The 16,296-nt window shown below is 43.8% G+C and overlaps 2 protein-coding genes across 6 annotated transcripts in view; both read right to left on the minus strand.

Moving 5' to 3' along the window:
- The window catches only part of LOC116891772 (ubiquitin-conjugating enzyme E2 R2), a 618,378-nt gene that overhangs the window by 434,297 nt on the left and 167,785 nt on the right, over positions 1–16,296 (minus strand). The gene's annotated exons all lie outside the window — the stretch shown is intronic.
- On the minus strand, positions 3,588–15,587 carry Ccnl2 (cyclin L2). Of its 5 annotated transcripts, XM_032892717.1 has the most exons (12): positions 14,760–15,066; positions 14,280–14,354; positions 13,958–14,067; positions 12,015–12,135; positions 9,468–9,532; positions 8,895–8,908; positions 7,014–7,113; positions 6,540–6,644; positions 6,307–6,454; positions 5,715–5,826; positions 5,540–5,632; positions 3,588–4,597 (listed from the first exon to the last, which is right to left on the minus strand). In XM_032892717.1, exons 7-12 carry the CDS (start codon positions 7,104–7,106, stop codon positions 4,243–4,245), a joined length of 906 nt encoding a protein of 301 aa, XP_032748608.1. In that variant the 5' UTR covers positions 7,107–7,113; positions 8,895–8,908; positions 9,468–9,532; positions 12,015–12,135; positions 13,958–14,067; positions 14,280–14,354; positions 14,760–15,066; the 3' UTR covers positions 3,588–4,242. The 5 variants fall into 5 exon arrangements, with proteins under 5 accessions (XP_032748608.1, XP_032748598.1, XP_032748590.1 ...); XM_032892707.1 differs by lacking the exon at positions 8,895–8,908 and having other exon boundaries at positions 5,715–5,823; positions 14,760–15,090; XM_032892699.1 differs by lacking the exon at positions 8,895–8,908 and having other exon boundaries at positions 14,760–15,090.

The following is a 16,296-nucleotide window of genomic DNA, read 5'->3' on the forward strand; positions in this document are numbered from 1 at the left end:
TAATGTGCTCCTTCAGATCAGATCAAAGGATCTGGTATTCGTTTGACTTGCTAAAGATACCTTTTATGTAACAATCAATAAAAACACTTCTGCAGAGGCTGTTCTAGGGTTCAGTCCAGAGGCTGACCGCCCTGCTGCTTCAAGACTTCATTACATCTTTCTCTTCTCTCTTTAATCATCCCATGTGAAACAGTGTATCAGCATTTGGTGCCCAATGTGTATGTGGGGTTTGAAGAAAAGAGGGGACCAGAATACTCCAGGACTGGAGGTAAATAAAGCACTCTCACAGGTAAGCGAGACTCCAGGATTTGGTAGGAATATGGGGGAATTTTCCATCTTTGGAGGGGCACTCTGTGCAGTTGCTAAAATGCTTGTTAAAAGGAAATGGAGTAAAGTCAAAGATAAACAGCTTATGGAGCTTTTAGTACTAATCAAGTGGCACTGCTACTGGTTTCAGGCAACTCACATTCAATTAAAATTGACAGTGTGGAAACAAGTATTGAGAGCTTTGAGGTGAGATCAAAGAGGAGAAACTATATATACCTAAAGGTTCGTGTGAATTAATTTCCAATGCTTTGGACCTGCTGCAGAGTGAAGAGTCAGGGAAAGTTTTCTTAGATGTGGAACAGGGAAATAAGAACAACAACGCTCTGGACAGGAATTTCAGTCTGCAGAGAAGAATGTTGTCTAAAGGAAGATAAAAATGTTTTGGGGCTGGAGAGATGGCTCAGCTGTTAAGATCATTGTCTGCAGTTGTAGGAGTCCTGAGTTCAATTCCCAGCAACCATATTGGTAGCTCACAACCATCTATACTGGACTCTGTTGCCCTAACCCTTGGCATGTAGGTGTACATGCAGATAGAGCACTCACACACATCAAAACAAAACAAAGAAAACAAAGCTTCGCTTTGGAAGAAGACATGAAGAGGGTCCAGAAGCTAGAGATGCACCTCCTCCTATGTTACATGGACACAGACTTAGAAAAGGGAAAAATGGAAACTGCACAATCATAAAAGTTACAGGTGCAAGTAGAGAGGCTCCAGAGGGTAGAATTAAAGAAGGAAAAAGGATCTTCCTGGTAGCATTTTCTAATCAGGGACCTATAGAGAGGATCCTTATGAAGGAACTGAGAAATGGTTTCCTAAGGTCATAAAGACACCGCCTCAGGTGTTTCCATTCAGTATGCAGCAAATGCCTACAAAAAACCAATATCCTCAAGGTTATTATGTCAGATTAGTTGGAAACCTACAGAAATCACAGCTCAGAAATGAAAGTGAGTTAAGGCAGCACCAGTGACAATACGGAAGATATTCACCCTATGTAAGTATTATTTGTAAATAATACTCAGAATTGTTCCAAAAGATTGGATGGAATGCATGGCAGCTGGAACGCAAGGCTCTCTGGCTGTGAGCTGCTTGCCGAGGCCTCTCTGCCCAGGGCCCACCATCGCAGAGCACAGAGTTCCAAGGAATGACAGGAGAGGCTCCACTGTTGCAGCATGAGCTAATACAGCTGGACCAAAACTTAGAATTTTGTTATCTGTTTGATTTTTGTTTAACTCACTATCAATGATCCCTTCAAGGGGAAAAAAAAATTAAAACAAGCCTAGCCTCTACTATAGAAACGATCAAAACAGGGATATAGTTAGTACTAAGTCAACACTTAAATTTCCACAGGTGTTAGTCATTCATTACATGATGGTCATCTAATTAATACTTAATTGAATGTTTAATTTTCATTAAACTGAAAGAACAGAATTCATAATTTTGCACTATAACATTGGATACACTCTTATCTGTTTATACACTGAGGATCTGTCTCTGCTCTTTGGGTTGTTTTCTGGAAACTCTTGGTTAAATTCTACAAAATTTAACATCTGGAATAGAGCAGGTTATTAGCTTAATTAATAATGTGGCTGCTAAGGTGATGGCTCATAGAAATAATCTCTTACTGATAAAAAAGTCTACACTGATTTTTTTTTTCTAACAAAGATTATTTCAAAGCCTAGGTACACCATCACTCAGGGTTAGGGTTACAGAGTTTATGCCAGGTACAATGGCTCTATTAAATTTCCCAATACATTCAACTAAGCTACATTCCTCAACCACACTTTTTGAGACAGGGTCTTTCTATGTACTAGCCTAGAACTCACCACAGAGACCACATTGGCCTCCAACTGCCTTAGTCTCCCTCCCGAGTGCTGGGATGAAACATCCTAACACAAAACCTACTGTTAACACGTCATGGTGGTTTTCTTTTCTATGTTCTAGAAGTTCCTGGAGTACTGTACACGATGAAGAAGCGATATAGTGCCTCCTGCATCAAACACAAGTGACCGGTGAACAACAGTACCACTGTACCTGAACCACAGGGTTCTTGATGCAGAGGATATGGACAAGGCAAAACATACAGTTCCTCATATCATGGTGACCCCAGCCATAAAATTATGTCCATTGCTAGTCCCTAACTTTAATTTTGCTAGTTATGATCTGTAACATAAATATTTGTTATCTCAAGATCTTCTGCAACCCCTGTGAAAATGTCAATCAACTCCAAAGGAGTAGAGACCTACAGTTAAGAAACACTCCCTTAGAGGGAAGGAAAGGTTGATCATACCACCCTAAGACAGGGGCTACCAGGATAAACTGTTTTCTCTCACCAGGGCCCACAAATGACATGTACTGGTTTCAATGGTCCCCATGCCTGGGAACCACTGCAATTGAGCTGACTCACCTCTTAACTCCTTGGTGTAGGGACAGGGAAGCATGAAGTTAGCCTGAGCAGGATCTGACTAGCCCCAGCATTGCTGCTCAGACAAAATGTAGGCAGACTACGTGTATGCTCTGGCTAATGAGGCTGCAATGGGGTAGGGGACAGGCCTATACTTGTCTCTAGATGCTGGTCTAAGGAAGGGACGCCTAGGGGCTGGAGAGATGGCTCAGCGGTTAAGAGCACTCGACTACTCTTCCAGAGGTCCTGAGTTCAATTCCCAGCAACCACATGGTGGCTCACAACCATCTGTAAAGAGATCCGATGCCCTCTTCTGGTGTATCTGAAGACAGCTACAGTCTACAGCAACAGTAATAAATGAATAAAATCTTTAAAAAAAAAAAAAAAGAAGGAATGCCTAGCAAATGAGCCAGTCCCTTTGAACAGGAAATAGTCATTCAAAGAATAGGCTTACTCAACTCATTTACTGCACTGCCCACAGGGTTCAGATCCTAGTTTTGAACTCAGAAGCCCTCTCTATTCTTGGCTATCCCTGTGCCTAAACACAACCATGAGTTATAATAATAGTGCTGTGATCCTTAGGCTGGGGCCCTGTAGCTACACATTGATAACATATCTTCCCTCCTTTCATCTCTTAAGAACAGATGGTTTCAGGATGGCACAGAGCTCAGTACAAAATCCAACACTTTAATGAGAAGAGGGATGAAGGACCAGGGAATACACAGCTCATACAGCCCCTAGAATAGCTAAGCTGGCAGTGCACAGTTGCACACAAATACTCCCACCAGGCCTGAGTCCCACAGCCAAATCCCAGGCATGCACACACACACAAAAAAAAAACCAAAATGACAGCCCACAAAGTCTTACATAACAAGTGTCCTGAGAATTGTTTATTCAACCACGTAAAATTTCTCTCGAGCTGGTGGCCTGCACTCAGCATTGCACAGATAAAAATATATGACTTTCAACACAGACCTAAATACCTTCACATTTTAAAAATCTCAATTTTCTATACAAGTGTTAAGCTAACAGAATCAAATTCTGAGTTCTCATATATAGCTTTCACTTGTATTAAACATGTTTATTTACAACGTGAATAGAGAACAAGGGGGCTATTAAGGCCATTTTCTCATTGTGAACCACTGCAAAATATGTACACAAGTACAACCTAATATAGGCAAAGATTTGAAAAATCATCTTTCTTGGCTTAACGTAATTGAGTATCAGTTTAGGAGTGAAGAGACAGCTTGTCAATAGCACCAAGCCACGCCAGTGGAGGCGTGTGCCTTTGCTGTTCCATCCAGCTACCTGAAGGTCTGCAGTTGAGGTGGACCATTACCTAGGACAGATGTGCAGCACTCCCCAGGCCAGCCTGAAGGGCACCTTGCCCACTGTCAAATTCACCTCAAGGTCCAATCAAAAACACTTTAAAAAAAACATTATGTGACAAGGCCACTGAAGCCAAGGTGTGCCCAACAGGGAGGGACCAAGGGCAGCCACCAGGGAACCTATCTCACCTCCGATGCCTGCTGTGTCCAGGGTGGTCCCTCTCATATCGATGGCCTGTGCGCTCATATGACCTTGAGCGCTCCCGTCTTTGATCTCTATAGTAATGACTTTTCTTCTTGTATTTTCCAGAACTGTCTGTCCGTTCTCGTGACCGGCTTCGGGAACGGGAGGAGCTCCGGCTACGAGACTTGTGTGGCTTCTGGGTGAGGTGCTTGCAGTCCTTGGATTTCCGGGAGCCCCTCACTTCTGAGCCTTTGTAGGGAGCACCACGGTGTACTTGCCTTGGAGGAGAGTCACTGCGGCTCCGAGAACGACTCTGTGACTTGGACCCCCCTGAGGTAGAGCCACTATCACTTTTCCTGTGGAGAGGAAAACATCCTTGTGACCAAAACTATGGTCACCAGCCCTAGCCAAGCCCTAACAAAGCAGAGAGCTACCAAAGGGCCCCCTTTAAAAAAACGTACGTACACACACATTTAGATTTTTCAAAACAGGGTTTCTCTGTGTAGTCCTTGTCATCCTGGAATCCATTCAGTAGACCAGGCTGGCCTCGAACTCAGATCTGATTGCCTCTGCTTCCTAAGTACTGGAACTAAATGCCACTACCACAGCAAACAAACTCGTGAGTTCAAAGAAAACCACATTAGGTGAAGAACCACCATCTCCCTGGGTGTAGTAGTACACACCTTTAATCCAAGCATATGGAGACAGAGGGAGGTAGATCTCTGAGTTCGAGGCTAGTCTGCTCTACAGAATGAGTTTGAGGACAGCCAGGGCTAGAATACAGAAAAGAAACCCTGTCTCCAAAAAAAAAAAAAAAAAAAAAAAAAGAGAGAGAGAGAGAGAGAGAGAGAGAGAGAGAGAGAGAGAGAGAGAGAGAGAGAGAGAGAGAGAGAGAGAGAGAAACCATAAACTTAAAATCCCAGAGTTATAGAAATAGCTCAGCGGTTAAGAGCACTGAGTGCTCTTTCAGAAGACCTGGGTTCAATTCCCAGTGCCTACACGGCAGCTCAAAACTATGTAACTCCTATTCCAGGGAATCTGACACCCTCAAAGACGTGCATACAGCTAAAACACCAATGCACATAAAATAAAGATAAATTATTGAAACAAAGAGATAAAGCATTCAGGGGCCAGGCTGGTCTACAGAGCCAGTAACAGGAAAGCCAGGGCTACAGAGAAACCCCATCTCTCAAAACAAACAGGAGCCAATGTTTCACTATCCCAAGAGACATCTATGTCGCCTCCTATTACCCAAGAAAACAACAGGTAAGGCTCTTATGGGTAAGTTCCAGACACACCTTCTCTTTGGAGAAGCAGACCGTGATGGGGACCTTGAGTAGCTCTGCTCACGACTCCTGCTTTGACTTCGACTCTCCTGCCCTTTTAGCAAGCTGCAAACAGAAGCAGAGTAGTTACAGACCGGGGAACATCTTCAGCTTTCAATGGCTATCTGGGCAACAATGATAATCTTACCCATTTACAGGGCTGTCGCCCTTGGCTTTCTTTGGGCCTTCCATTTTCCGTTTGGCATTCTTTACAGAGAGTGGGGAAGACTTGCTTCCTTTACCTTCTTTGGGGGATTCTACTGAATCAAGTAAGAATTTAAAAAACATAATCAGAAATTTCTTCAATACAAAATATACTAGATAAGACCCTGGGACAAGAATGAAAATATACATGAGACTCAGACAGGTCTTTTGTTCACACCACTTTTCCTCAAAGCCCAGGGAATGAGTTATCATATTCTGTGTTCCAACAATATAATCATAGAGTCTAAGTTTAAAAACTTAATCAGTTGACAAGTCAGCTTGGTAAATATGATAAAAAAATGAAAACAAACAAACCAGCATTTTAAAATGCCAGTTCATATTACTATGAACACAAAGCCGTCAGGGCTTCCCTGACTTATTTTAAGAATTACCAACTGACTGCTAGAGATGCTATTAACAGCATACTATTGAGGTACGCTTCAGGCTCAATTCCAAGAAAGGTGAACCTCACACCCCCAAACCAGTCAGGTCACAAACTGCTATCCCTTTGTGGGGAGTAAACTGTGGACACTCACCCGGCTTGGGAGCGGGTGAGAACCCTGCAGTAGCACTGTCCAAGCCTGGCGCACTCCCTGGTGGCAGCAGACCCTTGGCTCGTGCCTTTGCCTCTTCGATGGCATGCTTTCTCTTTTCCACTTCACTTTCCAGATGCGTCAAGTCAACCTGAAAAGCCAGAATCATCCATTCAGAACCAGATGCTTCTGGCCAAACACAAGCACATAACAAACACAAAAACATACAGAGGAACCTTTTTCCGTGTATAAAGCTGCAAGATTTTAAAGCAAATTTCTTGAATTTCCTCTTCAGTTGCTCCAAACAAAAGAAACCAATGTGGACGATTAGGTAAAGGGATCTGTGAACACAAAATATTATCATGTTACTTTCCTTAAAAACTCCAAGGCCAGGTATAGTGGTGCATCCCTTTTATTCTCAGCACTCAGAAAACAGAAGCCGGTGGATCTTTCTGAGTCTGGGGACACCCAGAGCTACATAACAGAGATGTTGTCTCAAAAAAATACCACAACCACCACCACAACCACCACCACCACCACAAAAACACTTCAAGGCCAGTAAGATTCTTAGGGTGACACCTGAAAATGTCCTATCAGTTACAAAGAACCTTTGTTGCAAAGGAACCTAGTTTGACAAATATATCAACATCTCCAACAGGATGGAGAAATGTCTAGAATCTAGACTAAAACCCAGGCAGCCACATACTTACCTCCAGTGTCCGGGCAGCAAGGTAGATACAGGCACAAGCAATGCTTTCAGGCTGGAACCGCACAAAGACATCTGTGCGAAGGCTGTCATTCATGTAGTTCCTGAAATCAAAACCAGGAAGACTGTAATGCCATGGGCAACTATGCCACCACCTGTCATCAAAGGTTGTTATTCTTAAGGGTTCTACACTAGGACTGTGCTGGGTACTCTGGGAATCCCCACAGGTAACAGGGAACATTCTGAATACAGGAAAGAAATAAATCACTGGGGGGAAAAGCTGGCTGAATGTCAGATAATGTTGCTATGAACGAGAACCGACTTTAACTTTACTTTTCCTTCTCTATGACCTGCTATCATGCAAAGCACAATGCTTAGAAAGAAAATGCTACTTAGTTAAAATGTAGTTGATTAAAGAAATCTAAATGTTCAAAATCCATAGTGCAGAGAAACATGCAAACTCAAATGAGAAGGCTGAGCATGAAGCCTCCCAACTGTCAGACAAGCTGTCCTCCTTCCTGTGTTCCTTTTCTTCAGGCAGCATTTGTAGCCCCGTCCTTCTCCAGATGATTGAGCCACAGCTCCAGGGAGGGAGTCCACTTGGGAAAGGGAAAGGCCCTTGGGTGCAGTTCAGATGCATGGGCACATCATGCAGAGGAGGTCAACACCCAAGGGAATCCTCTTCTCGGGCTTATCAAAGAACGAAACTGTCCCATTTCAACAAGGAGTCTTAAAATGAACATTCATAAAAATCAGACAAAAGCAACAAAAACACTAAAAATGGCATCAAACTAAGTACACTAAAGAATGCTATAATACTTTAGATGATATATATAAGTACAAAACTTCACATTTTTAGAAAAGTTAAAGGTCATTTAAAGTTGACTACATCTTTAATAGTTTCTTTATATATTTAAATTTTATAGGCTAAAACCAAGGAGTATACTAGCTTTATCAACAATGCAAAAACAATTCACGAGAAAACACATCATGAGGTTATATACATTGCCCAACATATCCAATGGTACAGCATACCCTAATGTTAGGCTGTACCACATATGAGAGATTTAACTGTTCCCACCCAGTTATCTCTGCCCTAAAACCTTAGAGAAGGTAACATTCAAACCCACTGACATTCTAAACAATAAATTCTACAGATGCCTGTAAGAGGCAGCTGGCCCAGGAAGCAACGCCTCTACATTTAGAAGGGAAGCCAGAATAGTAGCAGCACTACCCATCTCCCAGGAGCCATTCTGTAGCTAAACAGCTTAAACATTCACAAGTAGAACCATCAATAACTTTACAACTAGTAAGGAAATTTTAGTATTCAAATATATTAATTCACTAACTTTGTTCTAAAAACAAATGAAATCCTTCAAAGGTCTATTTAAACTTAATGCTATATTTCAGATAAATTACAGTATTTTAATTTAAAGATGCACACCTTTACTGGAATGAGTCCCACGTAAGTTGCTGAAAAGAGCAACTTTAGGGCTTGGGAGAAATGATGATAGTATCCAGGAACAGCCTGAATTTTCACCATGCCAATTGTGTCACTTCCATTCTTATAGCTTTCTATACAATTGTTCTTAAAGAAAGGTATTGCATCTTTATTGCACAGGTACAGCAGTTTTAAAAGAACAAAATTCAAGTCAAGACAGTTATCAATTCTAATTGATACAATTACCAAGCATGACAGGATTAACAAGAAGCACAATCGTCAGAGAACCACAAGCAGCAGTCGGCCATGACTATACTATTGGGTACGCATACCACCAGTCTAGAGCCAGCCTTCGGTGGAGAGCCTGCACTGGATTGGCTGAAGACGGCCGCTGTCCCTGCACCAAAGCGCTTGGACAGCAGAGGAGAAGTCTTAGTCACTTACCCTCAGAGGCTACCCTTTGATTGAAAGAGTACAGAAAAGAAAAGTCAAAACAGGTTCTCTATAAAGCATGTCATAGCACCAGACAATTCAGTCAGCAATATGACCCCTATAGACTTAACTCTGTGGGGAAAATATACCCCAATACCAAATGGTTACTTCTGGCTTCATTCTAGCATATGCCTGCTAAAACCAACCCAGGATGGCAGCAAATCCCCATCTTCCCTTCCCTCAAGGGATATACTCCCTAGAAATAATACCGCTGATTCTGTGGTTTGAACTATCATCTATAACATTTATATGCCCAGCTGACAAACCCCAGAGGGAAGCCCACTGACTACTCTCTCAGGGTGGGACAGTTGGAAATATACGGGCAGGGGTAGGCCACCTACCGTTAAGCCTGTCCCGGTCAATTTGGGGGCGGCTGATAGGTAATTATAGGGCAGATCACTAGGCACTGGGACAATTCGAGCCCATAACCAAGTCATGGGATGACAACCCACTGCCCAAGTGCCTCAAATAATATACTCCTCAACTGCCCTTGCTGGTCTCATGAAACAAGGAAGATCAACTCACCATGCAGTCTGGACCAGGTGCTGATTACGCTCACATTCTAACACCTGAAGGTACATAACGATTATCTGGAAGATATGGGTCAGGCAGTTATTACCAAAGACTTCAGGAGCAAGGATCTCAGATCTTGGTGTCCATGCAGCAAAAGAACCTCAAGCTATACCCCAGAGAGTTGCTGGTGACATCCGGTAGACAGCTCAACTTTTGTGATGTGCTCGCTACATGCTTTTACAGTTGGGCAGAGTGAGTGTGAAAACCAAGTCATGCCCCATGGCATTGAAGGCACTGTTTCCCATGTGGCTCATTTTCATTCTCGTTGACAACGCCTTTTCCACCAATGAGATTAGCCTGACCTAAACATCCCTGTACCCCAGTAGTCAGGTTGTACAAAATATGAAAATAACATTAAACAAGTTAAGAAAAGCATGTAAAATATTTAGTGGACAATTTATAAGAATTTAATGCCAGAAACGCAAAATCCAAGAAAAGATGTCAAGGCTACAGAAGTAAACATGAACATTTGCTGGGTTTGGTCTGTTGATGTAGATAGGGTCTTACTATGGCTCTGGCTGGCCTAGAGCTCAAAATGGAGACCAGGTTGGTTTCAAACTCAAATCTTCCTTCCTTTTCCCTCCACAGTGCTAGGATTAAAGGTATGTACCACCTTACCAGCTACGTCTGAACTTTTAAAGAAGTTTTTACTTTAGCTGAACTAGATGAGACACCCATGAAATGGTACAATAAACTTGCTTCTACTCAGCATGTACTTGGAGCTTTTTGATTTATTTTAAAATAAAAGGACTCAGAACTCTTCCTGTTCTACCAAGGAACATATTAAAACTATTACTAAAGTAACAGTTAAGAGTTGGGCTAAGTTTTTTCTGGTTCAGTCAGTAAAGTGCTTGCCTCATAATCATCCCCAGAATCCATACTAAAATGCTGGCAGTGGTAGGTTACACTGTTTGGGTTTGGTTTTTCAAGACATGGTTTGTCTGTGTAACAGAGCCCTGGCTGTCCTAGACTTGCTTTGTAGACAAGGCTGGCCTCAAACTCACAGAGAGCCACCTGCTTCTGCCTTCCAAGTGCTGGGATTAAGGCGGACAGTCACAACACCCAGAAGTTGTTTTTTTTTTTTTTTTTAAAATATATTTTATTCTTATTTTATGTGCATTGGTATTTTGCCTGGATGCCAGCGTGGAGGTGTCAGATCCCCTGGCACTGGAGTGGGACACAGTTGTAAGCTGACATGTAGGTGCTGGGAATTGAACCCTGATCTTCTGAAAGAGCAGCCAGTTAGCTTCACCACTGAGCCATCTCTCCAGCCCCCAGTGACTCACAGTTTTAATCCCTTGACTTAGGAAGTATAAGGGCTCACTGGCCAGCTAAAGCACCTGTCTCAGGGAGAAGCAGACCTGGCAGTTTTCCTATGGACTCCAAAATGCGTTTGCATACACAAGCACTTAAAATTTTTATTGTTATGAAAAATGTAGATGGAGATAGAGATGACTTAGTGGTCAAGAGCAAGTGACAGCTCTTCCAGAGGTTCTGAGTTTAATTCCCAGCAACCACACAGTAGCTCACAACCATGGGAATCTGATTCCCTCTTCTGGTGTGCATGAAGAGCATTCATATATATAAAATACATAAATAAATCTTAAAAAAAAAAAAAAAGAAAACTGTAGGCTTAAAAATAATTGTTCTGGGCTGGAGAGATGGCTCAGCGGTTAAGAGCACCCAACTACTCTTCCAGAGGTCCTGAGTTCAATTCCCAGCAACCACATGGTGGCTCACAACCATCTGTAAAGAGATCCGATGCCCTCTTCTGGTGTATCTGAAGACAGCTACAGTGTACTCATAAATGAATAAAAAAAAAAAATTGTTCTTTTCAATTTTATTTTTCATTTTTACTCACGATGTTATTGTCATGCAGAGCATAAATGTGGAGATTAGAGAACAACATGGTGGAACTAGGTATTTCTTTCCTTAGACCTCTGCATGTGTTCCAAAGACTGAATTCAGATGAACAGGATTGCACACTGCGGTTTTTATCTATCTATACTTGGTGTTTTTTTTCCTTTGAGACAAAGTTCCACTACCTAGCCTTGTTGGCCCTGGAACCCACTGTGTAGTCCAAGCTGGCTTTGAATGAACTCAAAAGATCTACCTGCCTCAGCCTCCCAAATGCTAAGATTAAAGTTGTATGCCTTACCACCCAAGGCTGAGCCCTGTTTATTTATGAGATAAGGTCTCATGTAGGGAAGGCTGACCTCCTACTTGAAATGTAGCTGAAAACGTCCAAGCCAGACAAGAAAAATATATGTTAATGAATTAAGCCTCAAACGTTACCACCGCTTTTGAAAGTTGTAATCTAAAGAAAACCAGTAACATATTATAAAAGGATTGTAAGTAAAGGACTAAAAGTTCTAGACATAAACAAGAAAACCAAAGGAGGAGGAAACTTCCAGTACTTTTCAAGGCCTTCACTCTTGCACACAGTAGAAGTCAGCTTAAGTGTGACTTGGGTGGCTGCAGGGGCTAAGCCAAACCCACCTTGTGAGGATGCTTCACATGGACACAAAAGCCCAATTCCTTGAGAACCCGTCTCTCTGCCTTTATAATCTGGTTCTTCAGATTAACATACTCTTGATCCAGCACCAGAGGCACAGGTTTCCTGCAAAAAAAAGACAAAGCTTATGCTCTGTACCAGGATTAATCAAACAAAATCTTTTAGATTCCACAACTATTTCCAAGAGATAAATATCACAGTAACAGAAAGCTATAAAACCTCATACACAGCTCTAACCTACATACACTGATTACCAACCTGCCCCTGCTTGACTTTACACATACACAATATTCTAGCATATTAACATACCTTTTGAATATGGTAGAAGGTCTGAGGATCTCTGCACAAGTGTTATATAACACCATGCCGGAACTCAGGACAAAAAGATCAACCTTTTCATGAGTTGTAAACTACAGAACCAATTCAGCACAATAAAGTCATTCCTTAGTACATACTGGTGCTGCTTCACCTAATACTAATACCTATGAATGTTCAAGTTCCTTATACAAAGTAGTGGGACATCCCCATAGCCTCTTCACACTTTATATCATTCTTGGATACTTTATAATACCTAGTACACTACAAATGTTTTTTAAGGAATAGTGACAAGAAAGTCTAAACATGTTCAATACAGAAATTATTTGACCCCAAACTCCTCCAGCCCCTCACCCACCTCACCCTAATATTTTCAGGAGTTAGTTGAACTCCTGAACTAGAAAACTGCCAATATGGAGAATAGACTACAGAGAGAGAGAGAGAGACCAACTGAGAGACCTGGTCAGGTTTTAAAGGGCTTCTGTTAAGCTGAGCATAGTAGTACACTCCCCTAAGCCCAGCATTCTGGGACCAGAGACAAGACCATCTGTATGAATGAGACCAGCCTGGTCTACATAAACTCAAGGCTTCAGAAAGGATCTAGGGACATTCCTTTTCTGGTTTTGTGGGTATGTGTGGATGGGGGACTGCTGTAGTCAACTGCCTCCCTACAACGCGGGACTTCAGACTTGACAACAGCCTCCTTTTCCCACTAAACTATTTCATCAACCCAGTGTGTTTGTTCTTTAAAACTTGTATAACATTTGCTTGGTATGTGGGTTGTGCCTATGGACGTCAGAGGACAACTTGTGGGAGTCAATTCTCCTCCTACCATGTTGATCCCAGAACTAAATTCAGGTTGTCAGGCTTGGTGACAAGTCCGCGCGCGCGCGCATGCGTGTGTGTTGTTTTTCTTTAGTTTGTTGTTGTTTTGCTAGACAGGATTCCACTGTGTAGCCCAGGCTATTTTGCAACTAGCTCTGTAGACCAGACTGACCTCAAACCTACAGATCCTCCTGTCTCTGCCTCCTGAGTGCTGGTATAAAAGGCTTGTGCCCCCAAGCTTAGCTCTGTATGGATATTTCAAAAGGCAGTGTTTGGAGACAAGCATGGTGGTTTACACCTGTAAGGAAGAATGAGATGGGATGGCTAAGAGGTTAAAATCAGCCTCACCTGTATCTCAGGCCAGTTACCACTACACAGCAAGACCAGATATCAAAAGACAGGTGTCTAGGAATATTTGTTATGAATGGCTTCTGGCAGGGAAAGGCCAGGAATATCGGTAAACATATTATAATGCTAGGACAATTCCCTTAACAAAGAATGAAAGAATGGCCAGTTCAGACACCAACAGCGCTGAGGCTAAGAACCAGGGATCTGGTGCTCAGAGGTTCTCAGTAGAACCATGGAACAAACAGGACAATAAAGGGTGGTGAGCTGATGTGGTCACACGCGAATTGTTCGAGCAGGGCTAGACAGCCAGCTATCCTGCTTATTCACTCCCTACCAACTGCCCCAAGACAGCATCTGGGGCACCTGCCAACAAACTACTGTAAACTCACAGATTGGTATGACAATGACAGACATTATGACAGCTCTGGAAAGGACTCACTTTTTCTCTCGCAGATGCCGAAGGCGATGGAATACATTGATGACATCTCTGATTCGTCTTGGAGCCTCTTCTATTTTGGAAGCCAGGTGAACGCAAGCCATGGACACATGCTGAAATGCACATAGGGACACGGGTGTTTTTCCCCAACCTGAGAACCTTCCAAGACATTAAAACTGTTAGAAACAACCAGAAGATACAGACAGGCCTCTAGGGAAAGAGCTGTGTAGACTTTGCAGGACAGAATTCAGTTGACTAAGTACTAGGCATAACAAGCCAAGTTTCCTCCCAATTCATTTCTCTGACAAAACAGAAAGAAGCCTACCTCCATGGAATGTTTCACGAAGGACTTAGTGTAAAAGAAGCGCTGGAACAACACCTGCCCTGTAGCCATGGCCACCTAGGGACAGAGAAGGTTCCATCACGTTTGAACGCAGGACTCAAGCTTGTCCTAGCTGAAATGCCTTGTGTGATTTTCCCCAAGACAAATACCCACGACAGTTTCCATTTCCCCAAAGGATTTGTGTCTCGCGAGGTTTTCTTGGTGGGTAAAAGGGCCTTTCGCTCGAGTGGGGTGGGGAGGGAGGTGATGGCGAGCGCGGGCCCTGCTCCAAGCCGATCAGCGGTCAGGTTTGAAGCACCGGTTCAGGCAGGTTATTTTAAGGCTGCAGAGCGGTACAGGCTCCGACCTCAGTCCGAGTCTAGGTAGGGTTGGTTCCGGGACATGGGCCAAGACGACAACAAAGGCCCGCTACTCGGCCGGCCGGCGAACGGCTACCTACAAAGCTCGCGGCCCAGCACTTACCTGCGGCAGGCGGAGCAGGATGCCGGCTGCCTGGATGAGCTCGCAGCCCACTACGCGGAGTCCAGTCTCTGTATCGATGTCGAGACCGCTCGACATGGATGGCGTGAAGCGGAGCTTGTCGTCGGGCAGCAGGCAGTTTTCCAAGGTGATGAGAACTCCGGAGTATAGCCTGTCACCGATCAGCACCCCCTGAGACCCTGGGGCTGCTCCCCCCGAGCCGGAAGAGCAGGCCGCCAACGCAGGAGCCATCAACCCCGAAGCCCCGGCTGCCGCCGCCGCCATTTTGTGCCGCCGACTCTTTTCGGGCCCTTCCCGTCAGGGCGGCTGCTCGAGACGATCATGGCCGCCCCGCCCCACCCCCTTCCATTGGTTGAACGTCACCGCTGTCTCGACGCCGTTGGCCGTACGACCAGTCCTTCAGTATCGCGTCAGGCACTGACGCCGGAAGTACCCACGGGTGGGGCTGCTCGTTACCCACTTGGCTCCGCGGCCTGGCCCGAACCGGAAGTGGTCAATCCAGAAAGCCAGATTACAACGCTACTGTCTCTAAATCCGGAGGTTACAGTGCTTCTGCCTCGAAAACTGGGGTTCTAGAAGGGAGTCTTTCCGCGGGGATCGGGACAGAACAACCTTTTTTCTCCACAGTCTCATGTGTACATTACACCGCGATTTAGTTCAGGGTCTTTAGTTCGCAACCCTCTTCTGTCCTCTGGCTGTGGGGTGGATCTGCCAGCATTAAAGGTGCAGAAGAAAGCGGGGGGCAGTGGTGCCTTTAATCCCAGCACTTGGAAGGCAGAAGCAGGCGGACCTCTGTGAGTTCAAGATCAGCCTTCTCTCTACAGTTTGAGTTCCAGGACAACCATGGCTGTTGCACTGAGAAACCCTGTCGCAAGCCAAAAAAAAAAAAAAAAAAAGAAAGAAACAAAGAAACAAAGAGTGCCGATGAAGGGGCTGGAGAGACGACTCAGCAGTTAAGAGCACTGGCTGCTCTTCAAGAAGTCCTGAATTCCAGCAACGACATCATGGCTTGCAACCATCTATAATCGAATCTGATATCCTCTTCTGTCTCTTCTGTCATGCAGGCACAAATGCAAACAGCTCTCATATACATAACCTTTTTTTAAAGGGGACCCTAGCAACCTACTGGACGAAGTACAGGCCCAAAATGACTGGGGACCTTGAAGATCAATGTGAAAAGGCTTGTAGTAGTAGACTCCACAGGCAATATTTATTATTACAAACTCCATTCCTGACCTGCCTAGTTTCACCCAAAACAGTGCTGCTACTAGACAGATGTGGTTATTACCTGTCACTGCTCAGTTATCTCGAGATTTCAACAAGATTTCAGCCAGGTTCGGTGAGAGGGAAAATTGGGAGGACATTAGAGTTTAAGGAGGCTCCTGGATAGGTCTGACTCAGGTATTTTGAACTGCCAACAAGGCGGTCAAAAGTCAGTATTCCATAGTCCAGCTGTAGTGGGTTGATTTGATTCCACTCCCAAGCAGATCCAACAAAGATCTCATCTTCAATCCTCTCA

This window comes from Rattus rattus, chromosome 1 (genome assembly GCF_011064425.1).
Source record: "Rattus rattus isolate New Zealand chromosome 1, Rrattus_CSIRO_v1, whole genome shotgun sequence".
Taxonomy (NCBI): Eukaryota; Metazoa; Chordata; class Mammalia; order Rodentia; family Muridae; genus Rattus; species Rattus rattus.